The sequence below is a fragment of the Chlamydotis macqueenii genome, chromosome 2 (genome assembly GCF_036417535.1).
Source record: "Chlamydotis macqueenii isolate bChlMac1 chromosome 2, bChlMac1.mat, whole genome shotgun sequence".
Classification (NCBI taxonomy): Eukaryota; Metazoa; Chordata; class Aves; order Otidiformes; family Otididae; genus Chlamydotis; species Chlamydotis macqueenii.
In genome coordinates this window covers 133,612,066-133,626,067 of record NC_141557.1, presented here as the reverse complement: position 1 = coordinate 133,626,067, position 14,002 = coordinate 133,612,066, and the positions used below count along the sequence as shown (strand labels likewise).

Here is a 14,002-nt window from a genome sequence, read left to right as displayed (position 1 = left end):
GCTAGCAGCCTGACAATGACAATACAAATACGGCAAGTCACACTTGATAAGACTCCAAAAAGTTTTCACATTCACTTTCATCTTATTCCAGGAATGTGTCTGGGATTGTATATATAAGCTCATTGCACTCAGTTTTCAGAAACTGAGAAGCAAAACCAAATTAAGCTAGTCTGACAGATAAATAATTGAAGAGAGGTGAAAACTCTGTCCTAATCATCAACTGTAGGAACAAAACCAGAAACTTTCCCAGAGCTTCAGTATCTTGCCTACGCTAGAATTGCTCACAGTTCAGACTCTAGCATATCTCTACTTAGCATATACAAATTTTTGTTTTTCTAAAGCTTATTATCTTAGCACATTTTCACAGGGAAAGTTAAAAACTGGATTTGGAAAAAAACCCCACCCCACACTTTGGAGGAGATATTTGACATTTGAAACCATTGTTAATTTTACGGGCTTGTGTTTAGAAGTTGCTGAACTGTTTCACTTTAAAGTTAATAAATAAAATGCTAAACTCACCCATAGTCAATGCAAAGAAAATGTATGCAAAGTTACTTAACTGAGAAGAGGAATTTGTCCAAAGAAATATTTAATGATTTTATAATAAACAGTACTTCCAGCACAACTATTAAATTAGGTGAATATCAAGCTTTTTGGTTGCTGTATCTATATAGTAATTTTAGAGAATGCACAAGGTCAAGGCTTTGCTCTTGGTAGCAGCTCCTGGCCTCGTTCCAGCTCAAATACATCTACAGAATTGCCTGGCATAGGTTTGTGATACATGTAACACAGTTTGGAAAGGTTTATATTAACATCAAGAGCTCAATTTTGCTTGGATATGTGACCTGTTAGAGCAGCTGGGCAATACTATAGCAAACAAGAAATAATACATTACACGAAGAAAGCAGGCAATAATCTCTCTTACTTTCATTTCCATCAATTTCCTTTTGTGTGTGTTATAGAAAGACACAAAAGTATGTGCCCTGGAGTGTGATCAGTCTGGTTTGAAGTCTTTTATCAACACATCACCTCTGTTCATCTTGCTTATCAGGTGTCACATAAAAATACACCGCGATGCAGCTCAGTTCTCCTCATAGTAGCCTTTTACATGAAATACAAAATTTCCTTTCAACTGAAATGGAAATTGTAGTTTTGATTGGGGAAATTGTTACACTTATGAGGAGAGAATTTCAGGCATCTGTTTGTTTTAATTCTGCTGATTTTAGGATCAATGCAGAATTTGAAATCCCCTTATAGAGCCTGTAAAACACTCACTGTAATGCTAAGCATATTATTAAGAACGTCAAAGAAGCCATTTTCCATAATACTGGTGTAGTCCAATACAGCTTGTACTGTTTGGCAGCTTGCCTCACAAAAAAAACCTGAAGCAGAACCCAAGTGCCTGTTTCAATTGGCTGTATGCTTTTAGTATAACTTTGTAAAGAATGACTTGCAAAATAATTAATAACAACCATACCCCTGCAGTTCTTTAATGACTGGCAAGACTTTAAAAACAAGCTTATATGACTATTCCTGTTTACAAAATGGGAAGGAGGAAACATGAAAAGGCCCAGTGACTTATCCCACACAACAGCACCGCTGGGAATGGAAACCCTCTTTGCTGACATGGAAAGGACAAAACTAGCCCCCGTTTGGCCTTGAGCAAGTGCCCAGCTGTGGGTTGGATCAGCACTGGGGAAATGGGTTAAAGCTGCTTCTTTTGGTGATGTAGACATTTTATGATCATTTTAAGTCATAGAACAAACTACAACCCTTGTCCCGTTTACAGCACATCACCATTTTACATATGACAGTAAACTACATCAGCTGCAATTTGTGAACACAAGACAACACCTCAGTGTTTTACCTTTGCTTGATGAAAGACAATAGGGTCAAAAGTCCACAGAAAAACCATGACACAGTTATTAGTCAGTTTTGGAAAGAAAAGGTTTTTTTTTTCCCCACTGTGTAACTTTAATTATAGTAATCTGAAAAATGCATCAATTGAACGGCAAATTCTTTTAGAAAATATTTGGTTCAAAGCTTGGGAGTTTTCTGGAAAATGTGTTTCCTGTATATTTTAAAAATATCAATTGTCACTCTGGTTACTGACTTGGTATTATTCTAATGAGTAAAACTGCCAGCAGGAGGGGCTGGTGAGGGGGCAAAGGCAGCTGGTTGTTAGGAAAAAAAAACAAGATATAATGGACAAAACTCACATCGGTACGAAACTTGCTCGCTTTACTGTTTTAAGCACTGTAACCTGAACTGATTAAATGCTGTTTTACTTGGAGGGGACTGTTACACACACATTCACGTTCCTTTCCACGGGCCTCCGTGCTTTTTTTTCCACACGTTGAATAACGCAGTCCCGTTTTCAACCGTGGCGCCTGCGGCAGCTAAAAGCCAATCGCATACTCCACGGGAGTGCACTGACGGTATCTTCACCCTGCCACATCCAATTATTAAAACGAAGCCGACATTAAAGACGACTCTCATTACCGTAACTGTAATTTTAACGGCGCAGGCACTAAAATTCCCTCGCACGACCACCACTACCTCGACCGCTGTGGCGAGCAGCCACTCCCCTTCCTCCCCTGCCCCGCCAACACGCAGTGCGCAGGCGCAGCGGCAGCCCCAGGGCACCGGGAGGAGGAGGCGGGGGTAACGGCGTCTCCCCTGGCGCCTGCGCGCTGGCGCGGCTGCGCGCCTCGGGCAGGCAGCGGTGGAGGTGACAGCGGTGGAGGTGACAGCGGTGGAAGTGACAGCGGTGGAAGTGACAGCGGTGAGCGTCTTCCTCCTTCCTCCGCCGCCATGTCGCGATGCCGTGAGGGGGGTGCGCTGCTGCCCCGGGGGTCACACCGAGTCCTGGGCGGGCGGGAGGTGCTCTCAGCCCGGCCGGGCGGTGTGGGCCGCCCTTCAGCCCGTCCAGCCCGGGATCCAGACCTCTGCTCTGAGTGCACACCCTCAGCTTGTGCGACAGGCTCGTCACAGGGCAACCAGGGGACAAAACTAAGGCAGGGAAAAAAAAGACACTTCTTCCAGTCAGTGTAGGCATTGGTGTTTAACTACAATACGTGTCTGAAGTTACAGTTTTGGTGAGGTTTTAAATGTAATTTTTTCTTTTCCTCTTGCTACATGAGGCTGTGGCATTGTGCTGGATGTCAGTGTACTTAAGGTTCTGCTAGCACTACAAATCCGTCCTTTACCGATAACAGTAACTTTATCTAGTGCTGTTGTACCCAGTTCTATGTCTTGACAAATTATTTCTGTCTTTATATAACAGAAACTATACTTGAACAGCTATGATAGGTAAAGAACATTGTCAACGTAGCTGAAGCATCATACCCTTTGCATGTTACCTAGCTTTTCTAGCCGCCTCTACCTGTTTAGGACCAAGGCTGAAAAAGGAAAGGATCATTAGATCAGGGTGATTGGACTGAGGACTCGTGGATCATGTTAATTGCACAGGATTTTTTATACTGTTTCAGTGCTGGTTTTTTATGATCATTTATCTAATCTTAGTGAATCTGGAAGTGTTACAAAACTGTTACCCAGACCATCACTTAAAGACTGAATCTCTTAAGTAGGAAATACCCAGAAGGCTTTTGAAAGGGTTAGGGCTCAAAAGTGAAACAGACTTCCAGAATTCAGAATACCATTGCATCATTGAATGAATTTGGAGTCTATTGGGGATGCATCAGAAATAATGTATGATATGCTGATTTATATTTCACATTGCTCATGAAAGTAGAGATACATAGAAGAGAAGGTAGCTTTTAATGTAACTTGCTCATGTAGAATCAAAACCATTTCATATTTGTGTTTGGAATAAACTCCTAGAACAAAGCATGAGAGACTAAAATACGGAAAGGATAGAGCTTGCATTTAAGATTCTAATATTCCAATTTAAGATATTCAAAGTCATGTAAACCATACTTAAAAACAGACTAAGCTGTATGTCAGCAGTCTTCTGCAATAAATTACAGTGAAGATTTTAGTATTTTTAAGGAAAAAAGGCCCTGAGCTGTATGCTGTATTTGAGAATGTGCTTGTGTGTAACCACAGTATTGCTTTTCAGAGCCATTATGTACATTGAGGTCAGTGTCTAAATGTGGAATCTTGTATATGCATGTAACTTTCAAGACTGAGGCTCTGTACTTGTTAATGGTTTTATGTTATACCTTTTTGATAATCACAAAATGCAAGTAAAAATCTGGTAACTTAAACTAAGCTTTTAGTACTTTTAAAGTTGGGGGTTTTTTTAGAGTAAAGGATAGGGTAAAATTCCATATTCCAGCAAGGAAAAAACAGTGCAGTCCATAACAGGGGGAGTAGAAAATTAGAATTTTTTTTTTAAATAGCCATAATAATTTTTGTGTTAATCTATTCTTTTGGTAGGCTGTACATCTAAGAAAAGATGGCAGATCTTTGGCAAGAATGTATGGATTATGCAGTTGCTTTAGCGAGGAAAGCTGGAGAGGTAAGTATAAACTATAAATAATAATGTTATTTCTTGAGTCTAGTATGTATATAGCTTTTGGAGGAGTTTGGTGTTGGATATTCCTCTGAGGAGTGTTTTGTCAAAAACATAAATTAGCAGAATCGTTCAATGATGTTCAAGTTCAAAATTGAAGCGTCTTTCCTGTCTACAGCTTGGTTAGTTTAAGACAACAACTTGCACTTTTATTTGGACTGGAGTCTGATTAAAGATTAAGGAGTATCTTTCGTTCCTTAAATTTGATTTAAAAAAAAAATCTGAATTGTGGTAAACAAAAAGCATCTGTTTTTCCCCTTAAACAACACCCATCTACCTTAGTATTTTACCACCTGAAAGCTGTTGACAGTCTTTCTTGTGAACACCTTAATCAACTTTATACAGTGGCTTGTTATTGGCACAAGATACCATCTCGTGTTCTGTTCGTGAAGACTGCTTTACTTCTATAAACAGGAAGGATTCCTAGCCATGGTGGTACTTTGCCCATTTGTGGTCTAAGATGGCTTAGAACAAGAAAGAGTTTACACATCGTAGCAGAGCCTCAGCATAAGAGTCGTTACCAAATGTTCAGTTCTGCTTGGTACATTTGAATGCTGAAGCCAGACAAGATGGCACGTGCACTAATTCTGTCCTCTGGAGCTGCAGAATATGCAGAACATTGTCTCTGCAATGACCTCATAAAAGTCTCCCCTCAGAAAATCTTTCTAAGTTACAGTAAAATAATTTTGTGGGCTGTGAGGCATGGATTCTTGCTTAAGCTGATTCTGATAGTTTTAAGATCATAAAGGCAGGGTCTGGCTAAAAATAGCTGACTTAAGCTCAGTCTTAAGTGTTTCATTCAACTCTGGTATTTAAATTTATAAATCTAAAACTTGTCCTAACAAAATAGTGCTCAGTTTTATGTACCCGTGGATCTTCTTGTAGTACTTAGATTTAAGATAATGTAAAAGTTTGTGCTGAGTAGGGACTGGAGACAGATGCAAGGATAAGTCCCAGCTCCTGCAGTTAAATCCAGGTTTTGTTGCTGCTTGTGTTTGTGTTTTATATGTGCAGTATAGAAAATTACAGTAAAAATGGTACTTACAGTTTTGGGAAAACTAGTATTTTCCATATTGTTAATGGAGAAATATTTTTCTTTTTTTTTTTTTGTTTTGTTTTGTTTTGTTTTGTTAACAGATAATCCGTGGAGCACTCAAAGAAGAAATATCTGTTATGACTAAAAGTTCACCAGTAGATCTAGTGACAGAAACTGATCAAAAAGTAGAAAACTTCATTATTTCTTCGATAAAAGAAAAGTATCCTTCTCACAGGTATGACTTTACACTTTTGATAGAAGAAGGAGAGAGGTGACTGGAAGAAGACAATGGAAAGTTTATTATTTTGCTTGTTAAAATTTCATTACGATTGAAATTCTGGAAAGTTACAGAATTCTCCCTTACCCTCAAGATATTAAATATGTTAGAGTAGTAGTGGGTTGAAGTCTTGCCCAGGAATGCAGTAACAACACAAGGTGTCCCCAGGATCTACTGACATGAGTTTAGCCTTGTTCAAAACTTATGCTGAAAGTCACTTCTAGTTGAGCCAGCTGTAAATAACTTCTTGGTTATTTGTGTTAGAGAATCAAACATGGCCCCAAGATACCTGAAACCTAAATTTCTTATCTGCTGTTGGCTGATGAAACTAGCACGCCTTCGCTGGCTGTACTGGATGGGTGCCACGGGACTGAATGTGCCTTTGGCAAATCTCATGCAATTTAAGAACATCAAACATCCTTAAAAGAAGACAGGATCTTCTGATTCTGCATAACTGAAAGTCTGTCATACAAAGTACTGATTTTTTTATTTCTCTTCCCTTTTTTTTTCCTCCCTCTGCCCCTCCTCCTTGACCCAAAATAAATTTATTCTTGAAGGATGAATTGTATGTATTTTACTTACTTTTACTTACGCAGGAATTTCTTTCCCATTTTGACATAATGACTCAAATTTAATACAGTTTCCTTAAAGTGAGTTTGCTAATTTTTCTTAAATTTTCTTGAAGACTTTCTTATGGTAGCTGTATATGTGAAACATAATAAATATGCATAGAATTGGAACAACTGAGGTGATGCAAAATGTCTGTAACCTAGCAAAATTAGTGTAAGCATACAAACTTGTGGAATGATCTTGAAATAACAGTTTCTGTGACATTGATAAATATTTTAGAACATTTTAGCTTCTTTTTCTTTTAGATAATTGATACCACATTAGACATACTGGTGTTGAATTTCTTTTTCTAGTGAATTGCTTATCCACCTAAATAACTATTCAGTCTCTCTCTTCCCTTAGTGAAGATCTGCTGCTTTTAGGAAACATGCTGTTTCTTTCTGAGCAATCATCTTCACTTTCATAGTTAATCATAAAACTCCTAATCAATATTAAAGGGACCTTATTTGTTTACTGTCAGCAGTTTTCCTCATTTTACATTTTTGTGGAGGAAAGCATGTGTTTGATGCATACTTTTCATAGGTTGAGTAATATATGATGAATTTAACATGCAAAAAAAGAGAGAATTCACTCATTTAGGCACATCCCAATAATTTTACAGTTCAAAACAAGTACTTTTAATTTCAAGGACAGTGTTGTAATTTAGACATTTTAAGCAATTTCTTTGTATCTTTTAAATGTGTTTGCTTCTCTAGCTTCATCGGAGAAGAATCTGTTGCAGCTGGAGAGGGCAGCATTTTGACAGATAACCCCACCTGGATTATAGACCCCATTGATGGAACTACCAACTTTGTACACAGGTCCACCTTTCATTTTTTTATGTTAGCATCTTCAACTGATTACCTTTTTTCTTTCTCCAATTCCATGAAACTAAGGTTTTTTAACTTCTACATTGCTTTAAAAGAGACACTATGAAATTGTTAATAGTTACAAATTGCTATTTGCATTTGTTAAGAGCCATTGGGCAGTTTTTGTAATAATTTTAATATTCCTGTAAGTATTATAATACTCTCACTCTGTAACCAACAGCAGTTGTTCCACAAGAGGCTTGTACTATATAGCAGGGGTCAGCAGCCTTTGGCATGGGAGCCAAAGACAGGTGGGCAGATTTTAGCAGTACAGCAACAGGACTCAGAATTAGGAGTTGCAGCATCTTCAGAGAGGTGATAGCAACTCCAATGCTGATTTCCAAGAAATTTCCAATTCCTTGGGATTTAGGAGCCACTACCATGAAAGAAAGCAGAATATTGCCAGTAACTATGTAGTGGTATTTTGCACCAGGATGAGGAGAAGCCTTTTGGTGTAATAATCGGCTGATTACCCATTCCCTCTGTCTTTGAGACACGACAGATTTTGGCCCTGGTAAGCTTTTCTGAGCGTATTTGGTTCCAGTTTTGAAATGACTACCGCTATGTGAGCCACAGCTTTAAGCAGCTGCCTAATCCTGCTGAATAGCATATTCAGAAAAGCTGTAAGAAAAGAACCCATTCTGCTGGATTTACAGACTTAAGAGTCTGTATTTTTTTCCAGATAGTAGTAAAGCAAATGCTTTGGAACTGCAAATTTTGAAGAGTAAAAAATAATAATAAAAAAGTCAATTGGTTTATTGTTAAAAACAGACCGTGATGCAGCCCACCATGTTCTATACACTCCCCCTGCCTTCACTCTTCCCTCTGCATTCTTCCTTCTCACTTCAATATCTGTCTTTCTCGTTGCTGTGCTGGAGAAAGTGGAGATGGGGGTAGAGGTGACTTGCTTCTTTTAATGAGACCATTGTGGTCACCTAGTTCCTTCTGAGAAAGGTTAGTACCATAAAGGCTTGCTTGTTTTCTTTGGCTATGAAATGACAGTCCCTAGACTAGTAACAGCTGTAACAGAGATGACAGTCCGTAAGCTGTAACAGGCTTAGTTTCAGTGGGTGGAAAAGCTTGTATTTTAAATGGTAATTGGTGTTGTTGGGTCTATTTTCATAGTAAATTGTGCCAGTTTCAGAAAACTAGTATTTCCTATGTAGCCCAAGTTTCTTTTTGAAATATACATTACGTTTAACTGAACATTGTTTTTATTAAGAGTAAGCGTGGTAATGAAAGAAGCATAGTACCTCACTATAAATTAGTGAAATGTTTTGTTTTGTAGGTTTCCATTTGTGGCAGTTTCAATTGGCTTTGTTGTAAACAAAAAGGTATACTTTTTATTACTTAATATCTAATCAAGCAAAACCAAATGAATTCCTTGTTGCTAGTTATAACTAAGAGCTGTATTTTCACAGTAAATAGGAAGAAAGGGAAAAAAAACTCAAGATATCTTTACTTTTTCTTACAGATAGAGTTTGGAATTGTGTATAGTTGTGTAGAAGACAAGATGTATACTGCCAGAAAAGGAAAAGGTGCATTTTGCAATGGTCAAAAACTTCAAGTATCTGGCCAAGAAGGTAAGCTGAATTGAGTAGCTTATTTCCACTAATTACATTTGTTTTGCAAATGATACATCAATAGTTTTAGACCTGGATGTATTCCTGTTTCTTACCTCATAATTTTGCTTTGTAAAACAGGCTTTTTTTTTGGCTGTGGGTTGTTCAGTTTTGAGAGAGCTTTTATGTTCTCTTTCATGCATATAAGATGATAGTGATCTTTGCAAAATCAGGACTCAGCAATTGAAGATTTTATTCCCTATGTATCTGTGTTCTCTGTGTGTGTGTGTCTGTCTGTTTGTTTTTAATTCCCTATATGCCTGTAACATATCTGTTCTTTAGAGTCTGTAACAAATCTGCCAAACAATTCAACTTCTTCCAGGCGTGAACTAGCGGTTTAAATCAGTATCACTCTTATATACTTACTACCTTATGTGAAGGAAAATTCACACTTAAAATGGGACCTTTAAAGATCTGAGGACTGTTCTAATTTTTACAGCAGTAGAATTGTATTTACTAATGACATTGATTAATGTATATGTACAATTGAACCAGATCATGCTTTGTTCACTGTATTTTTTTTCCTTGCCATTTTCCACATAAGAACAGTTTTTTATACATTCAATACATGTTATATTTATATTAAAATACCTTACTTTTATTCAAACTTGTAAGAAAGCAATGAAGTAAACTCTGCTAATTACTGTTATTATATAAGTCGTGCTATTGGGAAAGTGAGGTTTTATTTTTTTTTCCAGACATTACAAAATCCCTTTTAGTAACAGAATTGGGATCAAATCGTGATCCGGAGACTATAAAAATAATTCTTTCTAACATGGAAAGACTTCTCAGTATTCCTATTCACGGGTAAGATACTTCCTATTTTTTATTTTTACTGATAGTGTTAGTATTGTAAATATGTAAATATGATCATTTTTAGGAAGGATTGGTTGCAATACATTTGACACCTTAAATGTGAAATATGGTTTAAATGTTTTCCTCCAGTAGCTTCTGCAGAGAAACTCTAAGTGTGCTTAACTTTTCAAACTGGAACACGTGTAAGAGAAGGCTGACAATCAGTATTGAGAAGTGAAGCATGTCCGGTTTTGTAGGACTAAAACGTATTGTATTTACTAGTTAAAAAAATAAAATGCAATTTTGTGAGTTTTTTTTTTTTTCAGAGACAGAGAAAGAGTAAAACTGTATAAACAGAATCTATATTACATTTATTAGTTTCCTTGTAGTAATGAAAATCATTGTTGGTTTTCTTTATATATTTCAGAAGATGAAAGTAGATCTCCCTTTCCTCTTTCAACACTATACAATTTTTTTTAATTTGTCCGAGTAGGTGAAATTGTCCATAAACTGCTCTTATTTTGGTTACATTCCCTACTTCCTCTCCTCAAGATAAGCTAAAGCCTAGATTTCCCCACACCATTTTATGTCTACAGGTGTTTTCAGCAGACAGTTCTTGGTTACTCAACCCTACTTATGTTTCTGATCTAATAGTTTTATGCTGAGATTCTCAGGATTCTTGTTCTGACACTTAACAGGTAGATTTTTTTGTACTTTCAAAAAGTCTTCTGATGTAATTGAGAATATATGCTTAATTTTAAGTAGGGAATACATTTTAGGTATGTTATCAGTTCAACCTTGGCATTTTATTTGTAAACAGTAAGTTGAGATTGGAGTTGATTTAAATTGCTTCTTGCAGTAATTTAGCTGCTATCAGTTAAAATTGAATGTACATTTTACTGATAATTGAAATAACTGCAATTATTTGTACAAGTCACACTTACTAAGTGCATCAGCATTTCCAAAAGAAACTGGAATTTTTAACACAAGGGTTTTGATGAAGTTACAGACCAAATTTATGCTGTGTAATTTATTTTTTGTGATTACTGCTGTTACAGGTTTTTGCAAGTCAGAGGTGCTTACTGAGCATCACCAAAGAAACTGAAGTAACTTTTTTTCAGTGCTGAGAACAGTGTACACCCTACTTGAATTGTTGTATTCAAAAAGCAAAGTAGAATATCTCTAATTGTTTCATGGGTAGATACCTTCCATAATATGTTTTAGGTTAAGAAGTTGTTCAACATGTGTTTTCATTCTGAAACAAAATTGTTTAATAGAATTCATAAATATTATTTCTGAAAAATGACTAATTCAAAGACCTCTTCAAGCTACTTAAGCAAAACTTCATTCTGAATTTTTTATTTGTTTCACTGCAGCATTCCATCACATTTCTCTAGCTCACTTCCCTTTGTGTATGATGTTTTTGTGTTCTCTGTGCAGTGTACACAGACATTGTGACTTTCTGACAAACTGTTCTCAATTAAAAAAACCAACTGTGTCTCCTTTAGGATTAGAGCCGTTGGTACAGCAGCTGTGAACATGTGCCTTGTGGCAACGGGTGGAGCTGATGCCTATTATGAAATGGGGATTCACTGCTGGGATATGGCAGGGGCTGGAATCATTGTTACTGAAGCAGGGGGAGTACTGCTAGACGTATCAGGTAAATACACGGGCATGTGTGATACTCTTTTGTCCTTTTAAATAGCTAATTGGGAGCAAAACATAGCTGAAGTGAGAAGGCAGAGGTTTTTCAGTCCTCTTTCCAAGTTACCACTACTGAACAAAATTCCCATCCAATTAGTAGACAAAGAGACAGTCAAGCTTAAGCTACAAGACAACCTTTACTCTCTTGGCTGAGCACCTGGAAGAGTGTAAAAAGACAGTAAATGTACACTGAAGAGAATTTAAATGCAACTCATGTGACATACCCGTTGCCATAAATGCATTTTTATCCAGGGGCCAAACTTGGTCCTAAATAGTAATGTATCATTTACACTTGGGTTTTTTCAATGCACACTTTCTTAACAACTTTTAATTTTCTCCAGATATAAGCTAGTTACTTTGCTTGCTTTGATTTCTAGGGGGACCGTTTGATTTGATGTCTCGAAGAATAATTGCAGCAAGTAGTCGATCTATAGGAGAGAGAATAGCCAAAGCACTTCAAATAATTCCTCTGAAAAGGGATGATGCAACTAACTGAGCACAAAAACTACATCTTAAATGTAATTATATAATGTTGTCTCATACTCTCATGTGATGGTTGTTCTATACCTTGAACCTGATAAAAAGATAGACAAATAGGTGGTAGTCTTTCAGTACAGATGTGACTGCTTTGTAGTGTTTTAGATTGGGCCAATGTTCTAAGTAAGCTTTTACTGTTAAGTATTTCAATTTAACATCATGGTTACGTAAAGATCTACAAAAAGAAGCAAATATATAAAACTAATATTTTCAAGTTTTATGCTACACTGTAAGGAATAGCAAGACACTCTTTGATGTATAGGTAGATAAAAATGTCTAGTTCCTTAAGTGGAACAAAATTCACTGTCGTAACACCACATCATCACATCTGATCCTGAACCCCCAAAGATGAAGGCATTATTGTTTATCCAGTCTTTCTCTATCTTGTCTGTGGTTTTCTTCAGTGTCATCAGTGTATCCTTTTCCTTACCTGGTTACAGTTCTTGTAAAGTTATAGTTCACACATTTCCAAACTTTAGTTGTCTGTAGTTTTGGCTCTAATTTAAAGCCTTTGTTACTTAGCTATCATTGTTTTTGTAGTCATCATTCTACCTTTCTTATGGTAGATAAACACAATCTCTTCTTTAGCCTCTTACTGTGGCCACTACGCTTGCAAATTCATTACAGTTGCAAAAATAATATTTATTGTTCCAGAAAATATGTGCATGTCCCTGAAATAAGTTCTGAGCACACCTTCTATCACCAAATGGACTTACTGTAAAATAAGATGAAGTATGATTTACATTTGACCATTGGAATCAGCTGATACTAGGTCTTCTAGTTTATTCTTGGCAGTTATAGTTCTTGTTAATTTTGCTTGAGTTTCTCCATGGATAAGTATGTTTCAAAGTCTAAGGAATCATTAAAATCTAAGAGAGTTTACAGTAACTCAGATGGTGAAAAAATAAACCCATAGTTCAGATTTTTTACATAATTTTCTGTAAGTTATGAAAGCTGTGACCAAGCAGGATTAGGTTTCTATTGTATTACAGAGTGTACAGACACAAAAGAGGATACATCTCTAAACCTAAAGGATTTATAAATCTAAGAAATATTTGTAATTTCGTTATTGGTGTCAGTTGTTCTAGACTTTGAAAACTGTACTGGTTGTTTGATTTTTTTGTATTTAAGATTGTTAAAAGTACCAGTGTACTGTTCCAATAATTAATGCACTTTAAAAAAAAAAGATTTAACTTAGATCAGTTTTTAGACTAATTTTTCCATGTCTAAAGTGTCCCAAACAAAGTCTTCTCATTGGTGGTCCAGTCAAGACACAGCAGTGCTTTGGAAAACCTGACTTTTTGTACTACTGTCCCACTATTTTTATTTTGAAAAACAGTGTTCTTTGTCTTGAAGTTTCAGTGGATCTTCTATTACAAATTTCAGTCTTTTATATCAGTTGATTTTTGCAGGTTTTGCAGAAGTATTTAAGTTGTATCTAATGCTAGATGAGTAACATTAATGAGATCAGCCTGCTATTTAGAGGTGTTGTCAAAAAGCCAGGCTTATATTAATTTTACTTTTTTAATTCCCATTGACAAGGATAGAAACTTTTTAGGCATTTCACTGTACTTTTATTACTGTAAATTGTAAATTGTATGTGTTCATCATTGTTTCTTGGGAAGTATGTTCACTGTATGATTTCTGTGGCTTTTGTATGACAAATTCTGCATAACTTTTTAAAATTGACTTATTTGTGAAATAGAGACATGTCTGAAAATACTTGAGATGGGAGAACACATTCAAAATAAATATGCTTTAGCAGCAGCGGCTTCAGATGTGCTTCCTTTCTTAACATTCATCAGAGTACAAAGCTGGGTCCCAGCAAGCTGGATTTATGGGCTTCAAACTTGCTCTGAATTGAACACTTTCTTTTTTTGGCCTCTGATGTACCTAGATCATAAACTGTTGTGCCTTTATAGAAGTGAGATTATGCATACACCTGCAGAAGGTTTTTAAAGTGAATATTTCAACAACTTCCAATGGGATCACGGTGCGTTAGTCATCTCCAGCATC

The 14,002-nt window shown here is 36.4% G+C and overlaps 1 protein-coding gene across 3 annotated transcripts; it reads left to right on the top strand.

Moving 5' to 3' along the window:
- The first annotated feature begins 2,827 nt into the window (after positions 1-2,827).
- Positions 2,828-13,753, top strand: IMPA1 (inositol monophosphatase 1). Of its 3 annotated transcripts, none has more exons than XM_086740964.1 (9): positions 2,828-3,050; positions 4,402-4,483; positions 5,675-5,808; positions 7,176-7,280; positions 8,617-8,662; positions 8,803-8,911; positions 9,649-9,757; positions 11,254-11,405; positions 11,827-13,753. In XM_086740964.1, exons 2-9 carry the CDS (start codon positions 4,421-4,423, stop codon positions 11,943-11,945), a joined length of 837 nt encoding a protein of 278 aa, XP_086597090.1. In that variant the 5' UTR covers positions 2,828-3,050; positions 4,402-4,420; the 3' UTR covers positions 11,946-13,753. The 3 variants fall into 3 exon arrangements, with proteins under 3 accessions (XP_086597090.1, XP_086597089.1, XP_086597091.1); XM_086740963.1 differs by having other exon boundaries at positions 2,828-3,098; XM_086740965.1 differs by lacking the exon at positions 2,828-3,050 and adding an exon at positions 3,692-3,711.
- The last annotated feature ends 249 nt before the right edge of the window (positions 13,754-14,002 follow it).

Coding starts and splice junctions, on each gene's coding strand:
- IMPA1 (XM_086740964.1), top strand. CDS start 4,421: ATGGCAGATCTTTGGCAAGAATGTATGGATTATGCAGTTGCTTTAGCG. Junction 8,663..8,802: donor GCTTTGTTGTAAACAAAAAG/GTATACTTTTTA, acceptor TTTTTCTTACAG/ATAGAGTTTGGAATTGTGTA. Junction 8,912..9,648: donor TCAAGTATCTGGCCAAGAAG/GTAAGCTGAATT, acceptor TTTTTTTTCCAG/ACATTACAAAATCCCTTTTA.